Source organism: Barbus barbus (assembly GCF_936440315.1).
Source record: "Barbus barbus genome assembly, chromosome: 14".
Lineage (NCBI taxonomy): Eukaryota > Metazoa > Chordata > Actinopteri > Cypriniformes > Cyprinidae > Barbus > Barbus barbus.
Genome location: NC_136742.1, coordinates 6132532 through 6154610, shown reverse-complemented (window position 1 = coordinate 6154610; position 22079 = coordinate 6132532). Strand labels below are relative to the sequence as shown.

Genomic DNA, 22079 nt, shown 5'->3' with positions numbered 1-22079 from the left:
ATGAAAAATGTAATTGACTGCGTTAACGCGCTAAATTTGACACCACTACTATAGTCACAATATTTTTGCTTAATTGTGGGGTTTAAAAAGTTTCTCCTTTGGCATCAGAGTGTCAAATTTGAAAGAGTGTTGGGGTAACTTCTGCAAAGCTTTAAAAAAATATCTAAATTGCCAACAAATTGTCAGTAAAAATAAGTTGAAAATGTAGCACTTTTATCCATAAAGATAATCTATTCTCAATTGTAACTTAATGGCGTCATTTCTTTTTAAACTTCTCCGTATTAAGCGCTGTTATTAGGGTTGATTCTAAAATCATTTTCACAGCAGACGACAAAGTGCACAGTCAAAGACTTCAATAAAAATCATCTAGCATTTTTTTTTTCTTCCTTTTTGATCACAGGAAGACTATAGTGCGGAATTGGAGCTTTCATCATTGTTTTGTCACAAACTTCATATCTGAAAAAGAACAGTTTCCACATTAAAGTCACAAGAGGTGGCTCTTATTTTATGCCTCTGGTGATGTTATACAGTGCAATCCAAAAGTCAGAGACAGCACTTAAAGTCTGACATTTCTTTTTAAACCTGGAAATGAACAGAATGCTTTTAGGTTATGAATACATATATTCTGCATCTGACATGGCATTTATGTTTGTTTACACAGGCTATTTAATGCAAATTTTTCACATTTCATTTTAATCATACCAGTGATAATAGGTTTAGTTTTGATGAATAGATTATATAACTATTCAGGGATGGTGACTGTCTCCTTGTCTGATTAATAGCCTTCATGCAAGTTCCTAGAAACCTGTATATCTCAGCAACAAAGGGCAGAGACAGATAGACACGTGGGTGTTGAGAGACCAAGAATACTTGCATAATAAGGACCAGTAGAGGAACTCAGAGTGCCCCCTCAATCTGCCAGTGCCTCCACGCTCAACTCTATTGATGTTTCTATTCTGAAACTCCTGCCTGCCTCTATCCTTTAGTACATCATTGTGTCAGAACACACACACACACACACAAATGCACATCTCTATTTATTTCTATATTTATTACACTGTTTTTGCTTGTTTAGCAGCATTCTGTGGTCAAATTGATCAATTTTATAATGACTGTGTACTTATTTCTATGTATATACATTTTATTTTATTTTATTTTATTTTCAGCATGACATTGTTGTTTTATTTTGGCTGAGCTTATTTAGTCATTCCTGACATTCCTCTGTTTTTGATTTAAACAGGTATCATCTCTGTGAACAGCCGTCGGACTCCATTCACAGCCAGTGGAGAGAATGAGATTCTAGACCTGGAGGGTGACCTATATCTTGGAGGTCTGCCAGACAACCGTGTTGGCCTGGTTCTTCCCACTGAACTGTGGACCGCTATGTTGAACTATGGCTATGTGGGGTGCATCCGTGATTTCTTCATAGATGGACGCAGTAAAGACATTCGCCAGATCGCAGAGGCACAGAACGGAGTCGGAATCAAGTCATCCTGTAGCAAAGTAACAGGAAAACAGTGTGACAGCAACCCCTGCAAAAACAACGGCATCTGCAAAGAGGGCTGGAATCGTTTCATCTGTGACTGCACTGGGACCGGATACTGGGATCGAACCTGTGAGAGAGGTGAGTGATGCCGTTGTTAGTCTTGTGTAGCCTGACTTTCTGTCTGTTTTTTGTTTGTGAATGGACTGTGATTTAATGTAAGGTAACTTAATAAAATGTATGATCTTACACAATATGTTTCCGCTGCAAACGCCATCTACTGGCAAGATGCAGGAATTCATTCAACACAATCTTCAGTGCATTATAGGTATTCTCTAGCCATGTTTTACAGTCATAATTGCGGTGCATGATGGGACTGAATGAATAATGTCCACTATGATATCAGACACCACCAAAATGTCTGTCCCACTGAAATAATACACCATGTCAGGGCATTGGGTGCAATTTCAGACAAAGGCACTGATTAATGACTTAACGTTTGGTGGTTATGTTTGAATATACTGTATGGAAACATTCTTTATATGATAATTATTTACTTCTTTATATCATAAAAACTGCTCTGTATGCAGTGACCCCAATATTTGTTTTTTAATTTAGGCAACACAAATGTATGAATGTCTAAATGTATTATATTGCAAAATATACAACTGTGTATTTATTTGAACATAAATAGCACAGGAACACTTTTCAAGCAGCATTTCTTATCAACAAATTGGTGAATTTGCAGCTTATTTCAAAACTGCTTCACGTTAATAAAACAAAGAAATAACAATGTTAATGTGGTCAAATTAATCAAATATGATGCCACTACAAATTCTGATTAAGTGCTACACTTTAAATAACACATGTATTTAACACTAATAACAAGTGTTATTTTTTATTTTTTTTGGCAGGTGAATCTCAAATTTGAATATATATTTGAATTGAATTAAACAAACAAAACATATTGTATACAACATAGTTGATGGTCAATTTATATACTTCTTCGCAATAGGTTATTGTTCATCAAATTTTGAAAAATAATAAAATTAATAATAAATAATAAAACAATTACTAAAATATAAAAAGTTATTTATATATGATGTTTAAGATGTAAAATTTAATAAAATAAATAAAATTAAAATTATTTTATTTTTTAAAATATATCTATAGTTACAGCCAAATATATAATTTATTTTATTTTAATCTTTTTTATATTATTATTTATAAATCTAGTCACACCCAAACCCACGGAATCCACACCTCATAAATCTTGCTTGCCACTATATTTGCCATTTACTGTATCTTTATAATGGTGGTTATTTTAGTGTTATAGAGAGTCAAATGGTCAGTACTGTCTCATTTTTCAAGATGAGAGTTGCCTAAAAGCAAAGCACACTATTAAACCTGTAAGATCTTTAGAACAAATGAGGGTTAAGGCTCAGTCTTACTGAAAACAGCTTCTCCAACACAACAAGCTTTTGAATTTTATACCAGAAATGACAGCCTATAGAATCCTGGAGCCTTTGGATGTGCATTGAGTGGACAGCAGTTTCTGCTTTACAGCTGTGAAGGTGATTTTATAGTTTTTGTGTAACGTTTCTCGGGAGGTTTAATAGGATTTCTCTTCCACTTCTAGCGACTGTCTGTCTGCGCTGTTCACTCAGGAGGATCCGAAAGTTAAATTGAACAAGGCTTGGAGCAAGAAAATGTTCCCATGGCGTTCAGAATTAGGAGCAAGCTCACATTAAGTTTTTATGACAGTTTGTAGATAGCTGCTCCTCAGGCTATTGGGGGATGCAATCTTTACGCAGCATGGGTGGATTGCCTTTTTTTTCTTAGTTTTTTCTGCCGTGATTTTTCAAGGTTTAGCAGATGGTTCAGGGTCTGTTGTGGAAACTTCTGAACTTGAGGTAACATTAAAAAGAATACAGTTAAAGGAGTAATGCATGTAAAAGTTAATCATCTGTAGTTTTTTTTTTTTGGTTTGTTTTGGTTTGGTTTGGTTCTGTGGATGTTTAGAAAATGACCACATCACATGTTCACCCCCAAACTAGTTTAAGTTGTCCACTAACAATGAGCAACATTGGACATTACAGAATAATTCTGTAATTGTGATTATTTTGAATACAATAGCTGATGTCCTTTTCTTGCTAATTCTAATTTCATAGCTATAATTTGAGTTATTCTAAATACAACTAAATATTACTTCTCCTCCTCCTCCTCGTCCTCTCTAAACCTGTAAATCTCGAAGTTTAATAATAATCAATTTTTAATTTGACAAACTATAACACTATAGCAACAATAAGTGATATTTAGCACAATTTATGATTAGTTCTGATTATCATAATTTTACAAATGTAAATGTTAATATTGTGAATATTTTTTATGATGATGAAGATTTAAGTAAGGTTCTTGAAAAGGGTCAAACAGTACAATCTTTAAAAAATAATATAAATGAGTAATAATAAAAAAATGAGTAAGTAATAAACTAGGAAATCCACCTCCAAATCCGAGACCATGGTCCTCAGCTGGAAAAGGGTGGAGTGCTCACTCCGGGTCAGGGATGAGATCCTTCCCCAAGTGGAGGAGTTTAAGTACCTCTGGGTCTTGTTCACGAGTGAGGGAAGGATGGAGCGGGAGATCGACAGACGGATTGGTGCGGCGTCAGCAGTGATGCGGGCGCTGCATCGATCTGTCGTGGTGAAGAAAGAGCTGAGCCGAAAGGCTAGGCTCTCGATTTACTGGTCGATCTATATTCCCACGCTCACCTATGGTCACTAGCTGTGGGTAGTGACCGAAAGAATGAGATCGTGGATACAAGCGGCCGAAATGAGTTTTCTCCGTAGGGTGGCTGGACTCTCCCTTAGAGATAGGCTGAGAAGTTCAGTCATCCGGGAGGAGCTCAGAGTAGAGCCGCTGCTCCTCCGCATCGAGAGGAGCCAGATGAGGTGGCTCGGGCATCTGGCTAGGCTGGGGAGGTGTTCCGGGCATGTCCCACCGGGAAGAGACCTCGGGGAAGACCCAGGACACGTTGGAGAGACTATGTCTCTCGACTGGCCTGGGAACGCCTTGGGATCCCCCTGGAAGAGCTGGAGGAAGTGGCCGGAGAGAGGGAAGTCTGGGTTTCCCTGCTTAGGCTGTTGCGGGATAAGCGGGAGATAATGGATGGATGGATAAACTAGGAAGGCATGGTAAAATGTTTTAATGTAACCTTGATATGTACCACCAAGCTTTAAACACTGAAAAACAAACAAACTAACAAAATCCCAGTGTATGTCCAGCACTAACCAGTAAGTTGTTGCTAATACTGTAACTCACGTGACTAACAAAAATGCACAGAGGAAGAATCAGTGAATAACTGCTTAAATTCTGGTCTGTTGTACACTATAAAGTGAAGTGACATATGGCCAAGTATGGTGACCCATACTCAGAATTCGTGCTCTGCATTTAACCCATCCAAAGTGCACACACACACAGTGAACACACAGTCGGAGCAGTGGGCAGCTATTTATGCTGTGGCGCCCAGGGAGCAGTTGGGGGCTCGGTGCCTTGCTCAAGGGCACCTCAGTCGTGGTATTGAGGGTGGAGAGAGCGCTGTACATACACTCCCCCCACCTACAATCCCTGCCGGCCCGAGACTCAAACCCACAACCTTTGGATTACGAGTCTGAATCTCTAACAATTAGGTCACGACTTCCCGACTATACTAATAGCTTCAGAAGATTTGGAATTAATCACAATAAAAAACTAAAATAAATATTTAAATAACACCATACTGGGTTGGAAATAGATAGGGTAAGTAAACGGTGACACGATTTTCAGTTTAGGTGAACTGTTCTTTAACAAGGCCCATCATAACATTATTTTACTACATTTTACAAGTCAACACATTAAAGGCTAATTGAAAGTGGATTAAAAAGAAATGCTTTTACAGAAATCCACAGCAATCTGAAAGCAGTGGTGGAGGGTGGTGCATTAAAAATGCATTGCGATAATGAAGCACAGAAGCGCCAGTTTCTAAATGTATAGAGGGATCTCTCGGGCAGTGGTTTGCTGCAGAGGGAGAGCACGCTGTCTCATCCTGTTAACCTTGCCTGAGTCCTGAAGAGCACTCTATTTTTGAAGCTCTCGAAGGCCTCTGTGTGTGTGTGTGTGTGTGTGTGTGTGTGTATATGTAGATGTGTTAACATGCCTCTTGCACTGCTGTCTCTACCATTCCACCTGCAGTCAAGAACACACAGTCACATGTTACTGCCAAACCCCCTCCCGTCTCCTCTCTGACCACTGCAGCCTCTCTTGTTCAAGGGCCTTGTAGGGATTGTTCCAGGGATGCTTACCGAGTCTGTGGCCTGGGGCCAACTGATGTTAGCTGGAAGTATCACATTTGAGGTTCCAAGTTCATTTGTTGAGGCCTTATATAGTGTTTGGCTACAGTATGTTGATGGTGTGGCTTTATTAAGGGTTGTGTCTTGTTCTAAGGCTTATATGGTACTTATATGGTACTAAGCCATGAGACCTGACTGAATTGACGCACCCCATTGAATCAAAATTAGATTTTTTGGGCTTTTAGTTTGTAGCATAATAAAAAAACACAATATTAATATTTAAAGCAAATAGTTTAATTAACTCAAAGGGAACCATTTATGATTTTATAAGGAATTTAAACAGAATCACTGTTTCACGGCTGATCACTGAGTCGTTAGTGATTCATTGACCAAGTCATATAACATCAACTCTGCACTGGATATTAAAATCCAAAATATAGTAAAAGCACTATTTAATAGCACAGTAACAAGATCGGCAGATTAAGACATTAACTTGTGAGCACAAAACACAAGATACTTCTCTTTTGAATATAAATAAGATTTTATTTATATAAACCTAAGACATAAACTAATCTAACACATGAACACAAGCATTCACACATTCACACGTTGCAGAAAGAGCGAAAGTAAGGAAAGGATGAGTTTAAGGGTGCTTTCTCACCTGCCTCATTTAGTTCGGTTGAATCGCACTAAAGTTCGTTTTCCCTCTTGGTGCAGTTCGTTTGGGCAGGTGAGAAAGCAGCAACGCACTCGGGTGCGCACCAAAAGCGGACCAAACAAGCGTCCCAAGACCTCCTTGAAGAGGTGGTCTCGGTACGCTTTCAAACGAAACCTGGAGCGGTTTGTTTGTGGTGAGAAAGCGATCCGACCTTAAACAGACCCAACTGCAAAAAGAACTGTGCATTTTTGGACTAAACCAGCTGCCGTAGTCAGCTGCGCTGTGCATTATAGGATGAGGAAGTGTTTGTTGACAGTTTGCAGTTTAGCATGGCAGGTCACGGATAAACTTGGGGTTGTGACCAATCGAAAAGCAGTTTAGGGAATGCGTTCAAAGACACATCTAGCCAACAAGTGAAGCGGATGTTGTCACGTGACTGCATTTTGGTTCGTTTCAGCTGGTTCGGACCAGAGCAAACAGTGTGGTGTGAAAAGGAACCAAAACGGCTAAAAATAGCTACAATGTATAATTTTTTGCCTTTGGTCCGGACCAAATGAACCGAACTACAGATGTGAAAGCACCCTAAGAGAATGAAAATGTGAAATCCCAAGTTTACAGCAATATGTTCAATTGCATAGACCTTAACAACCATCAACCAACCCTCGCATTGAGTTTCTCAATGAGGCTAAAATTTGTACTAACTGCACCGATTCAGTTAGAACCTGGAGGTACTTGCTTGCTTTGCTAAGGGAATCCCTTTTGTCGTCGTCGTTGCAGGAAAGGGGGTCCCCCGAAGTGGCTGATTGGTAGTCGTTGAAGTGACGTCTTGGGAAGCCAATGGAGTTGTGGCTGGTAGAAGTTCTGAGGCGGTCACAGACTCCAGTTGAACTCAGAGACGAGGTGTGGCGGCAAAACTTAACTGAGTACACGAAACTCGCAACGGAAAAGAAAATAAATTAAAGTAAAAGAATAAAAGGATGAAAAGAGACTGGTTTTCTTCTCATTGTGGTAGCAGCTGGCACGTGGGCCAGAGCACGCTCAAAGAGCAGCGTCAAAACGCGGTGGCAAAAGAGAAGAGGAGGAGAAGGGAGAGGACCAAGAGGACCAAGACAGCATTTTTAAGAAGAAGAGGATTTTTAAGAAGAAGAACATTTTTAAAAAGAAAAGGAGAAGGGTGACTAAGAGAGAGTTTGATGGTGTCCTAAGTTTTTAAACTCGGCTTCTGGACACATCCCCTCTGGTGTCTTGACCAATTAGATAGGCTATTATCTTAGCTAGGGGTGTTTCTTCCATCATAAATCACAGCATGTTATCAGTCACATGGTCCGAATTTTACACACTCTTGCAAAGTATAATTTTGGATGTGATTTCTATAACCAGAATATGATACATTTGACAGAATTGATTGGAAGAAACATTTAAAGCATGATTTTTCACACTTATACATACCAAACACGCATCTGAATCCTTCAGCTATTCAATAATGATTAAAAAGACATACATAATATTTGATTAAAACATGATAGTCTAATATGTAGGTTACAAACATAATATGGGGTTCTGCATAGAAATGTCATTTTAGGATGATTTTATGTGCATATGAAAAAGAAAGTCTTTGTATAGTTCTATGGAGAACGAAGGCATGGTCTTTAGACAAAGGAATTTTGGTTTAGTCTGTCTTCTATGTGGGGAGAAGTCAGTCTAAGGAAGCTCATGAATTCAATCGTGGAACATGTGATGGCCATCTCTTTGACCATCAGTCTTGATTATTTGCCCCAAATTTGATGGTCTCCTTCCTGAATTGGAATTATCAATAAGTGTTCTTTTGTCTCAAGGTTGTAAGCTGTTTTGTGAAAGAGGCTTGCTGGTTAGTTTGCTTGCTTCAGACTAGTTGGAGCTAGGAATCTGATTTACGGCGTCCTTTTTCCTTGGGCCTCTTGGTGGAATTCCAGTTTCTCATGTTTCAATGTTCTGATCGCATCTTAAATTCGTCTGATTCAGTCTCTGATATTCTACATACACCTATATATACAGTGTATATGTATGTATATATACACAGCAGACTTACCTCTGCTCATTGGCCGTTTTCCAGCATCCCTCCACCACCCCTTCTCCACACTTACAACTATTCCTGTCCTAACCTGTAGGGGGGGTACTCTGGGTTTCGGGCCAAAATTCCGAGCTCGGAGCCCTCCCCTCGGACAGCATGCCAAATACACATAAACTTTATTCTATTTATTATATGTAAGTGTGAACTCGTGAAATGTTACGTGATCTTTCCCAATCATTCTAATAAGTGAATGTTTTTATAACAACATGAGCCACTTAAAGTGATTAAAGTTATCAACGTTACTGATATTCAAAATGGTAAGCAAGCGCTTATTTGTTTTCTTTCCTATATCTGCGTTTATTTCGTATATATTTGTTTCGGTTTCTCCTTTTGAATATATACTATTGATATCTTCTGATATAGACAGTTTATTCCTGTCACACATGCGCAGAACGCACGTATTAGTTTGCCGTCGGCTGTAGTCTGTGCGTTGTGTTCGTGCACAGTTTTTTGGTCCGACACTGCCGACTCGAGGTGACAACACCGTCGGCTAGTTCTTTGAAGTCGGCTTGGTGTGTCCCGGCCTTTATACACAAAAAGACAGTGGCTTCATCTGAAATCGCATGCTTTGCTACTGTATAGTAGCCGTATAGTATGTAAAAAGGATTTATATGCTTGAATTCACAGTTTTCTTAAAACAGTAAGCAAAATATGTGGATAAATTTAAGAGGCCATGGGAGAGGATTTGTGGCAGTGAAGCGATGCAATTTTCGCTGATAGGTCACATGGTGGTGACGTTTATAGTGTATAGGATGAAATTCATACTACACACTAGCACTACACCCGTTCATACTATATAAAGTGAAGTGAAGTGAAGTGACATTCAGCCAAGTATGGTGACCCATACTCGGAATTCGTGCTCTGCATTTAACCCATCCAACGTGCACACACACAGCAGTGAACACACACACACCGTGAACATACACCCGGAGCAGTGGGCAGCCATTTTATGCTGCAGCGCCCGGGGAGCAGTTGGGGGTTCGGTGCCTTGCTCAAGGGCACCTCAGTCGTGGTATTGAGGGTGGAGAGAGCGCTGGACATTCACTCCCCCCACCTACAATTCCTGCCGGCCGGAGACTCGAACCCACAACCTTCGGATTACAAGTCCGACTCGCTAACCATTAGGCCACGACTTCCCCTATAATGTACGGACTTCCCCATATAATGTACGGTTGCGAAGTAATTACTAGTAACTGACTATGTAATTTGTATTAAGTAATCAGAGTCCAAAATTTAAGTACTTGTAATTAGAATAGCAGTGACTTTTTGGCACATACTGGCATAGTGTTGTAACCAACATAAAGGACCACTGAAAAAAACTCCACTACTAATGCATGGACTGACAGTCTGGCTGAAACACCTCAAACAAAGACAAGTGGAGTGATGCAAAAAGACCCAGTGGCACTGGACTAAATACAAACACTCTTGGAACAGTTATCTGATAATCAGATTCAAAGATTGGAACTGATATATAAGCAAATGTATCATATATTAAGGTTCTTTAGATTTTTTTTTTTGGTTGAGAAAAAAACAAAACTATTTTTAAGGGGTTAGTTTGCACACAAAAAGTATTCTCGTAGCTATGTAAAATTATGGTTGAACCACTGATGTCGCATGGACTATTTTACCAATGTCCTTGCTACGTTTCCTGACCTGGGAACATTGCAGTTGCATTGCTGTCTACGGTCAGAGAGCTCTCAGATTTGATCAAAAATATCTTAATTTGTGTTCCAAAGATTAATGAAGGTCTTACAGGTTTGGAACGACATGAGGGAGAGTAATTAATGACAGAATTTTCATTTTTGGGTGGACTAACCCTTTAAGAATTTGTCTTGGTGGACAGAAGTTGGAGCTTTGTGTTATGACCGTTATGTCTGCATAGTATATCAAACTCTTTTATTTCAGAAGAGCAAGACAAATACTATTTTCCATGACATGACCCCTTTAAGTCATCGTATTTCATAAAATATAAAAAAAAAGAAAAAAAAAGAAATAAAAATTCTAGACCAGTAGTATAGAATGATGAAATCCAGCTAACAGCTCAATATTTGGATGCTCATTTATCTTCTCTCCACTGTTCAGGTGGAGCACATGAATAATAGTTTAAAAGACGACCCTTTATTCTAGGGTGAAGAATGCAGTAAGATCAGTGCAGTAGAGAGGGAGCTGTAAATCAGAGCTTTTTATTTAAATCAAGGGCAGAGACGCAGTTATTTGGAATGAAAAATGCAAAGGCCAGCACATTTGCAAACAAAAAGCCTCATCTTCATTCACTGCCATTTGGCTTTTGTTCCATATGTCATCTACTCACAAAAACTATACACAACACTAAAAGTGAACAAAGAAGAATAATGAAGCTGGTATCTACAATGTTATCAGCTCAATTGTAGGCAGTTGTCAGTGAGGGTTTAGAGAATAAATCTTTTAACGCTTTTTTTTTTTTAAACCTCATGCAGAAGATTGAACTTTAAAAGAATAATTCACACTATTGAAAATTTCGCCATCATTTACTCACCGTCATGTCTTTTCAAACCCTAATGACAAAGAACAGATCATCTTGTCCTGCAACTGCAACTTTCAAATATAATTTAACAGTTATGGATAATTTTGTCATATCAGCTTAGTTTGATGTAACATTTTGTGCAGCGTGTCTTGAGTTTGTTTTAGGGTACATTTACATGTACTAAATTAAATGTACAAAAAAAAAAAAACATTATTTATTTTTGCATATAGACATCGTCAAAACGATCCCTTTTCACACAGTTCTGCGAAACAACTAAAAACACTGTATTTTGCATGCCGGCAATGTCACTACACATTTGCACACAGACGCATTCTTCAAATACTTGAGCGAAGATTGTTCTTTTTATAATCACTGGAGCAGTCAATTCAAAATCAGCATGATCTATCATTGATTTGATTTCTGCATTTTCACCAAAACTCCTCTTATATACAGTACAACCCGAATTCTGGAAATGTTGGGACGTTTTTTAAATTTGAATAAAATGAAAACTAAAAGACTTTAAAATCACATGAGCCAATATTGTATTCACAATAGAACACAGAGAAAATAACAAATGTTTAAACTGAGAAATTTTACAGTTGTATCCACTAAATGAGCTCATTTCAAATTTGATGCCTGCCACAGGTCTCAAAAAAGTTGGCACGGGGACAACAATTGGCTGAAAAAGCAAGACATTTTGAAAAGATTCTGCTGGGAGAACATCTAGCAACTAATTAAGTTAATTGACATCAGGTCTGTAACATGATTAGCTATAAAAGGGATGTCTTTGAGAGGCAGAGTTTCTCAGAAGTAAATATGGGCAGAGGCTCTCCAATCTGTGAAAGAGTGCGTAAAAAGATTGTGGAATACTTTAAAAACAATGTTCCTCAATGTCAGATTGCAAAGGCTTTGCAAATCTCATCATCAAAAGATTCAGAGAAACTTGAGAAATCTCTGTGCATAAGGGACAAGGCCGAAGACCTTTGTTGGATGCCTGTGGTCTTCGGGCCCTCAGACTGCATCTGCATCACTCATCGGCATAAATCTGTCATTGACATTACTAAATGGGCCCAGGAATACTTCCAGAAATCACTGTCGGTAAACACAATCCGCCGTGCCATCTGCAGATGCCAACTAAAGCACTATCATGCAAAAAGGAAGTCATATGTGAACATGGTGCAGAACCGCCGTCGTGTCCTGTGGGCCAAGGCCCACAAAAAAAAAAAAAAAACGTAAAAATGTAAAAACGTCCCAACATTTCTGGAATTTGAGTTGTATAATCAATGACACAGTTTACACTGCTCAAAGAGTCTGTTAATTGCACCGTGTTTTCACTGTGTTAGTGATGATGAAAGTATTTGTGAGATTTCAGAAATTGCGATCTGATGAGATCATTGCATTATGTGCTCAGTGGATGTGACTACAGTGCAAGGCTACAGCCTTTGATGCAATAGAAGTTGTTCTAAATATAAAGCTATAATCTACATTTTTCACAATTAGTACATTTCGGTGGCTATAATAGTAAAAATTAAGTGAATGATTTGGGAATGTAATGCTTTGCACATGTAATGCTTATTTCATATACAAATATATATTTACATTGAAGTCTCACAAAGTGTTCAAATCAGGGGGCTAAATATCAGATAGATAGATGCATAGAAACTGCATGGATGGATGGATGGATGGATGGATGGATGGATGGATGGATGGATGGATGGATGGATGGATGGATGGATGGATGGATGGATGGATGGATGGATGGATGGATGGATGGATGGATGGATGGATGGATGGATGGATGGATGGATGGATAGATAGATAGATAGATAGATAGATAGATAGATAGATAGAGCAAATGGAGAATGTTTGGAAAACATTTCTTGTTCACTTGGAAGCCTTATCAAATAATCATGAAAACAGAACAGCTTGTGTTTAATTTGTCTGTGAGGCATTTCATGTGGAAAAAAGTGTATTTCCAATGTGGTGCAGAAGGTCTTTTCACAGACTTTAATCGTGACACACCATGAATCGTACACTCTGTGTTTGATAGCTGATTCTTGTGCACAGCAGACATTCGGTGTCAGGTGTAAGGTGGCTCCAATGGGTGCATTGCACAATGCACATTCTCTACCAGTGTTTTATTCATATCTGCCTAAGAATCCAAATGTTCTGGAACTTAGCGGATCCAGTTATTATGAAAATCATTTGGATCCAGTTTTCTATATATTGATGTAGTTCTAGTTAAGAGCTGCTTAATAACCCCAATGGTCCCAGTTATTATCAAAAGTTTGAAATAATCTTTGAAATGAACAATTATTAGCTATTTCAGTGTTGTTCAAAGAACAAGAATTGTTTGACTTCATTTGAAGGCTGTCATCTATAATAGCAGGCAATTTATAATCATGTTTTCATCTAAAAAACATACAGTGGACATAAAAATATTCATATAATGTTATATTGTAATTAAAATTAGTCACTGTACATTTTTGTACATTGCAGTTTTTTTTCTTAGGTTATTAAAATGTAGTTGTTTACATTTGTGGATGGGAATAAGGGATCTAAAATATATCTAAAAAATGGTTAAAAAAAAATGAATTTATAATATAAAGCATCCATAAATATTTGTGTTGTAAATTCATAATATTGCTTAACTTGTAGATGTTCTCTGCATATTCTGTATATTGAAGCTTCAGCATCTACTCAAACATACACAAAACACACTGCTATGGATGTTCTTGATGTTAGTACATCATTGCAGTCATTGGAGGTAAGTGATGGTAAATAGTGTGGGCCAGAGCTGTTCTAGAAGCTGAGAGATTTGGCCACTGCACACTGATAGTAACCGGTTCCAGCCAGCTAGCGTCTGAGAAATGCAGACTGAAGCAAATATCATCAGAGTGGGTTTGTTGCGTAAATGTACGCAGGGATCTGAGCTTTGCGTTATTTGTTTGACCTTGAAGGAAGTGGATGTTAAAGCGTAGCTCTCTAATCCTTATGTGTAAAGTCGAGTCTTAAACAAACACAAGTGTGTCACCAGCTGCATTAAGAACGAGAAGAGGAGGACAGAGATAATGAGTGAATTCCTCGTATCTGTACTTGCTGTAGAAAAGAAATGTGTGTAGCCTCAATGATCACTAAAATACACACACTTAACTAGCATGCTAAAAATATATCCATACACTTATATCGTTTTCATTTTAGAGCTAATCCTACTCCTTAAGTAATGTTCTACATTTTATTTTCAAATGTAATTCAATTAAAATGTAGTAAAGCAAGTAGAATAAATGAATGAATAAAGCTAATTCAACAAATGTGAATTAAAAAGAAAAATGAATGAATAAAATTATTGCTTTTATACTGAACTGATGATATTTTCTATTCCCTAATCTAACCCTTTTATAAATCTTTTCGTGTTTTTACCATTGTTTTACTATGTTTTTTATGCTGTTTCTCTCCGTGGCCCAGTTGACCGCTCTCCACAATGTGGCTAATGTCAGGTTTTACTAATATTGTAAGGACAGTTGGTCAAAACCTGACCCACACACATACACATGTTGCACATTGCTGAGGAAATGTGGCTTTCAGCAAGTGGTCATGTGGGAAATTGACAAAACTCCAGAGCAGAATGTAAAGAGAGAGAGAGAGAGAGAGAGAGAGAGAGATGTGCATGGCAGGGTTCAGGTAACAGACCTTGTATTAGGATTTTTTTCTCATACCTACACACTCCCTCACACTAATATCTGCCTTCAGTCAATCTCTCTCTCCACAAGCAGTGATGAAAGTATCCGAAGCCTCTGGGCAGTCCTCTTCTGCCCTCTACTGTTCACAGCTCAAACAGCCAGTGTGTTTTTTAAACAAGGACGACATTTTAAATCACAGTCCGAGTGTAGTCTTAGAGTACATTCCATGTGACTGGTTTGACTCATGTATGTTTAAAGAACTGTTTGTGTATGTAAAATTGTTATTTGAATGCTTTAGAGAAGCATTTAGGAAGAGCAGTCTACCTCTGGATGGATGGATGGATGAGAGTAGATCTCCCTTTGGCTCTGTAAAGCCCTGAATGTGTCACATGACCTGGATTGCATGCAGATTACATTGCAAGCCATTAATCAGTTCATGTTTGTTAGTTTTTTGTTTTTTATTGATTGATTGGTTTTGTTAATATTTTTATTTAGACTGTATTTTTATATTTCAAATGTCCTTTTTTATAATGTCTATATAGTTTTAATTGTTTATTTGTATATTTATTTATTTTTAAATTTTTATTTATTTCAAAGTGTTAATGTGTACACTTTTTTATTATTTATATTGTTTTATTTTTGCACTTTTATGTTTTTTTTTTTAAATATAATATAGAATATAATATTGTTAAATATAACATTGTGTGCTACTCAAAATTAGCTTAATAATATATTAATATTATGTAGTATAATATATATATATATATATATATATATATATATATATATATATATATATAATTTTTATTTTTTTTATTTTTTACATGTTTAAACTGGTAGGCGGTGAGCATTGAAGCTCTCATACTTATACACCTCCACCCCCACCCCCACCCCCGTCGTCATTGGCAATTTGACTGGTAATTATGTAAAGTGCTCCTGACTTCCATTTCCAGCACGCCCCTGAAAACGCACATCTCCTCATTACCATTCAAAATGAGCTTTGGAGCTGTTGATATCTCCCCAAAACACATCCAGCTGTGCTGTGCAATATTTTTGTGTGCATATTTGAGTAGCAAACATACACCAGTCGCACACACTTCAATATGGTGTGGAAGACATAGCATCCTTGAAAGAGTGTCTGCTCAGTTTGCTTTGAGAAAGGCTGTTTAAGATCAGAACTAGTAGCTAGTAGTTCAAGACGGGGTTAATATGCACTTCATTAATGCTTAAGAGCTCCCTCGACACTCAGCAGGTCTGTAACAGCGTCAGCAGGGATGCTAGTTTTCTAATATGTGATGAATTGATCATTATATTTGTGAATTAATGCATGCTAATAGAGTTGCTTGAACACAACCCTAGCTGTTGTTCTCAACGTTGTGCTTCAACATGAACAGAGTCAATATCACCATATTTGTAAAGCATACCGATTGTTCTTTAACTGCCATTTTGGAGATCAAATAAAAAGGACAATTTCCAGAACTAACTTAAGATATGTATGACCCTAAATATATATTCTTGGTTACAGTTTAATTCATAATATAATTTAATGCAACTTGTTTTTAATATCAATATTTATTAATACAACATGTACTTTTTTTGGATGAACTTTCTAATTTGTATACAGCCTGAACTATTTCTGTTACAGCTCATAACTACAAAATAATGAACACTTTTACCCTAAAGTAAGATGGTTTAATATCGACATTGTCATATTCCTGTCCTTGTTGCGCCGTCAGCCTGACTGCTGATGTTTACGGTGTCCTATCACATATTTATGGTGGCCGAGAAGTGCAAAACAAATCACGATTCTGAAAACAAACTAACAAATTACAAACGCAAATGCAAATCTAAAAAATTCAGAAAACACAACAACAATTCAGAAAACATTATAACAATAAGAAAACACAATGACAAATCTGAAAACAAATTAACAAATCAGAAAACACAACGACAAATCAGACAAACCGGAAGAGGTAGGTATAGTTTGAGACAGCGCCATTGGTTTGGGAATAGATTACTCATCGCTGATTGGACAAGACATCTGTCAATCAAGGTGTACAGGAAGAACGAGAAGAACAGCAGAGTCAACCATCAACAGCATCAGCTCCAGTGATGCAGATGATAGAGCGTATGTCATTGTGTTTTTGGACGCGATCGACCCGGGTTCGAGTCTGTCTTTTGCCTAACTTTTTTTTTTAGGTGTTTTCTGATTTGTCGTTGTGTTTTCTGATTTGTTATTTTGTTTTTTAGATTTGCATTTGCGTTTGTAATTTGTTAGTTTGTTTTCAGAATCGTGATTTGTTTTGCACTTCTCGGCCACCGTACATATTACATGACAGCTGTACATGCATGTAATGCACACTATTTTTCACACAATGACTCGTGCGTTAAATGCAGACTCCTCCATCATTACACAAAGGCATTCAGCTCCTCTTTTAGCCACAGGCACATTCTTCTTTCTTCACCACTAAAACTCAAGGCAGGTATTTCACAGCTGGTTGCCTTTTTTAATCCATTTTCCCAGAATCCCCTCTCAGCTCTGTGCTATAGCGTTTTGGCCTGTTACGGGCTGAAAATGAGAGACTATGTTAGAAATGTTCCTTGTGTGATCTCTGTGGTCAGATGAGGAACTTGCTGTGATAGATGGAGCAGATGGCATCAAATAAATAAATAAATTAGAAAAAGATTACAGGTGACAGTGTTGCATTAAGATATCTGTAGCATGTTATAAAAATAATTAAAAAGAACATTTAAAATGATGTAATGTATTTATTCCACTATAGCACTAGTAAAGGAAGATTTGAGGACTTTGCTCTGTGCGTGTTTATGTAGGAGTGTATGTTTGATGGGATTTATATGCTGCAAGGCATAAGAATAAGAATTATTTTTACTTATGTCACATTCAAATAATTTATGCATATGCAAGATTATTTTTTTTTTAACATGGTGTGTTTTATTCATCAAAAATGATTTATTCAGCCCTTTAATAATTTATTTTAAAGGGGTCATATGTTTTAGTCTTTTTTTATATTATTATTTAATGTCCTAATTGTATTCTGTCTGTACTCTGTATTCTGGCCTATTTTCATTCAAACACAACTAAATATGTATATTTTGTAATATGTGTTGCTTGTTCTTAAAATGCATGATAGGCATTAAACACAAATTCTGATGTGACTTAATAGCATGAAACGCATTCATAAGCCTGTTTTCTTATCAAAACATTTCACATCCAGTTGGCGTGAACAAACAAATCATTGGAGTTTTTGAATATATAGATATTTTGAACTCAGTGTGAAGGGCTTCATAGAAACAAGTTGTTTTGTTTAAAACAGTGAACACAGTTGAATTGACTTTTTTTTTTTTTTGCATTTCGTGTGTCTGTTTTCTCCACAGAGGCATCTGTCCTAAGCTATGATGGCAGTATGTATATGAAGGTGGTGATGCCGACAGTAATACATACAGAGGCAGAGGATGTGTCTCTGCGGTTTATGTCCCAGCGTGCCTTTGGCCTGTTGATGGCTGCCACATCACGTGAGTCCGCAGACACACTACGACTAGAGCTGGACAGCGGCCGTGTCAAACTGACCGTCAATTTAGGTATCGTATACTGCCATATTTCTCTCTCCGTCTCTATCTCTCTTCCTCGGTCGTCTTCGGTTATTTCTTATATTTGCAAGTTACTGGATGTTATCATCTCTTTAACGCTACAACTAAATTGTTTTTGTTTTATTGATCTGCATGGATTGCTCCTGTTTGTTTTTTGTTCTCTTGCTTTGTCTGCGGGTGATGTGGACAGACGAGCTCTCTCATCATTGTCTCACGTAACCTCTGACCTCATGATCGAAGCAACACATCTGCGCCAGTCATTCTCATACATGCTCATTGATTTACTTACATTGAAGGAACATATTTGAAAATAGTTATTTGAATTTTTAAAATGTTATTAAATGAAAACAGCATTTAAATTAGGGCTGGGTGATACAGCTAAATATTATCTATCATTAGCATATCTATCTATCTATCTATCTATCTATCTATCTATCTATCTATCTGTCTGTCTGTCTGTCTGTCTGTCTGTCTGTCTGTCTGTCTGTCTGTCTGTCTGTCTTTCTGTCTTTTGGTCAGTCTTAGTTTCTTTCTTGTATATCTTGTAAATAATAATCAAGTTGCATTTAATGCGATTTCACCAGTTGCAAAACAAACAAATCAAAACAAGAGACAGTTTTACACCATTCTAACAATACTTGGTAATAAACAACATTTACCTACATACAGTAGGGTTCAGACGTCTGAGAAATGCTTCTATTTTGCTTTCTTTTTTTTAACTAAACAATTAACAAAACAATAAATAAATAAATTATTGACAATTAATTTAGAGGCTTAGCTCTATCAGCATTTTTGCTATTGAGGTCTATATAACAGAAGATACTGTATTATAATATCTCAGTCATACAACAAAAAGTGGATGCAAACTGGCACAAACAGAAACTGCATAGATAGACAGACAGACAGACAGGCAGACAGACAGACAGGCAGACAGGCAGACAGGCAGGCAGACAGGCAGGCAGGCAGACAGACAGACAGGCAGACAGACAGGCAGACGGACGGACAGGCAGACAGGCAGGCGGACGGACGGACGGACGGACGGACAGGCGGACGGACGGACGGACAGGCAGACAGGCAGGCGGACGGACGGACGGACGGACGGACGGACGGACAGGCAGACAGACAGGCGGACGGACGGACGGACAGGCAGACGGGCGGGCGGACGGACGGACGGACAGGCAGACGGGCGGGCGGACGGACGGACGGACGGACAGACAGACAGGCAGGCAGACAGACAGACAGGCAGACAGACAGGCGGACGGACGGACGGACGGACGGACGGACGGACGGACGGACAGGCAGGCATACAGACAGACAGGCAGACAGACAGACAGACAGACAGGCAGACAGACAGGCAGACGGACGGACGGACGGACAGACGGACGGACGGACAGACAGGCAGACAGGCGGACGGACGGACGGACGGACGGACAGACAGACAGGCAGGCGGACGGACGGACGGACGGACGGGCAGACAGGCAGGCAGGCAGGCAGACAGACAGACAGGCAGACAGGCAGACAGACAGACAGGCAGGCAGACAGACAGACAGACAGGCAGGCAGACAGACAGACAGACAGACAGACACACAGACAGACGGGCGGACGGACGGACGGACGGACGGACAGGCAGGCAGACAGACAGACAGACAGGCAGACAGACAGGCAGACAGGCAGACAGACAGACAGACAGACAGGCAGGCAGACAGGCAGACAGACAGACAGACAGACAGACAGACAGACAGACAGACAGACAGACAGACAGACAGACAGACAGATAGATAGATAGATAGATAGATAGATAGATAGATAGATAGATAGATAGATAGATAGATTCTTTCTTTGTTTCTTTCTTTTATTAAATATATCACCCAGCCCAAAATTATATGCTATGAACAGGACTGTCTCTTTGTTATAATATTTCTGTACCTGTTTCTGCTCTGTTTCTATGGTAAGATGGGTTTAACAATCAGTTATGCATCTTCTGTATAACATTTTTAGTTTTTTTCACATTATCAGGAAAATATGTACCCATTCCCATCCCTCGCTCTTAACGGCATTTATCATGCCTTGTTCAAAGATGGTACTCACCCCTTCAATGGCCTTTAGCCTGCGGCCCTGTAAGCAAACAGCCCGAGACCAGAGCATCCAGCACACCTGCAGCTGGTGGACAAAAGCATCACCCACAAAACACACACAGACATTTCTAATCCCATCCACCAATATACACACCATGTCACAAGAAAGGGCCAGATGACCAACATCTTAAATATGTTGCAACATAAAAATTATAATGATTTCAGTAAATTCAATAATAACTTAAATTTACTAATTCTTATATTAGTTGCCGTTTCAATGGTAAACATTTGTCATTTTCTATTCATGCACTTAGCATAAATAACAGTCAGAACATATCAGTATTCATTTCATGTGTCTTAATTGATATGACTGTCTGTTTTTTATAAAGTACATGCTACAAGTCTGTGTGGTGCTGGTGCTTTTTGGACCGAAGCTGTTTGCTCCCACTTTTCTGTTGCGGTTGATGGCACATGATAATAATGGCCTTATGGATTCCAACCTGGATGACAGTTCTAATTGTCATAACAATCTGCAGTTCTCAGTTGGTGGGGTATCGAAATAATTTGGATGATTATTTACAAAAAAAATAATAAAGAAATGAAAATAAAGAATACCGGAGTTGATGAATCCTTACGGCTTAGAGCAGGCAGCTATTTTATATGGATTACTACTATATAAATCTACATCCTAAAAAAAAAAAAAAACATTATTAAAAAAATATACAGCAAGAGTATTTTGAATTATTGTGTAATTAGCCTTAAGAATGATACACTTACAGTATAGCTGTGTCTACATGTAGTTTCAATAATGATAAAAATAATAATTGGCAAAATAAGTTATATCAAACATACTGGCCGGAATGATTAAACGGCTGTTGGAAATGATCCGAAATGGCTGCTGCTCCATGTGCTCATCCCCAGAAGGTGGTGTTTCTGTTGTTGGATGTCTGCAGCTGTATCCTTGAAGGACGCGATTTCATCTGTCACTTGTTCTTCCCCATCTAGACTGTGGCAGGATAAACTGTAACACCAGTAAGTTTTTACCCAGTTTGTTCTACATTCTCTTTTCTTACCCTGTTGGATTTATTTATTTATTTATTTTGAGATGAAACACAGATATTAGCTAATCCCACAAATGGTAACAATTTTAGCATATTTATTAAACAGTGTTGTTAACCTATACTACCAGTTAAACATTTGGACTCATTCTACTCATTTTAAATGATTAGTTTCAATGGTTTACATAAGGGGTTCTCAAACTTAATATTATTTAATATGTGGGGAGCAAAAACTGTTTGGTTAATCACTGTTCTTCAAAATATCTTCTTTGGTGTTCAGCATAAGAGAGAAACTTATATAGGTTTGGAACAACATGAGGATGAGTAAATGATGACAACATTTTTAATTTGGGGTGAACTATTCCTTTAAAACAAATGTATATGGCTGCACATATAAAATAAGAATAATTATTATTATTATTAAAGTATAAAAATAAAGATATAAATATATTAGTGATGTAAATTATAACTATACTGTAAAATAAAAAGTAAAAATGTCAGTAAAACAATCAATACATTTCTTCAAAGAATATTTGATAATTGTAGGCTTAATAATTTATAATAGTAAAATTACA

At 38.0% G+C, this 22079-nt stretch overlaps 1 protein-coding gene across 1 annotated transcript in view; it reads left to right on the top strand.

The window, feature by feature from the left end:
* LOC306880252 (neurexin-3b) overlaps window positions 1-22079 on the top strand; it is a gene marked incomplete at its 5' end in the record, with an annotated part of 335517 nt that overhangs the window by 118785 nt on the left and 194653 nt on the right. The window contains 3 exons of the mRNA XM_079433664.1: window positions 1241-1624; window positions 18159-18362; window positions 21452-21478. Of these exons, the coding sequence (XP_079289790.1) occupies window positions 1241-1624; window positions 18159-18362; window positions 21452-21478 (615 nt within the window). The remainder of the gene's footprint in view (window positions 1-1240; window positions 1625-18158; window positions 18363-21451; window positions 21479-22079) is intronic.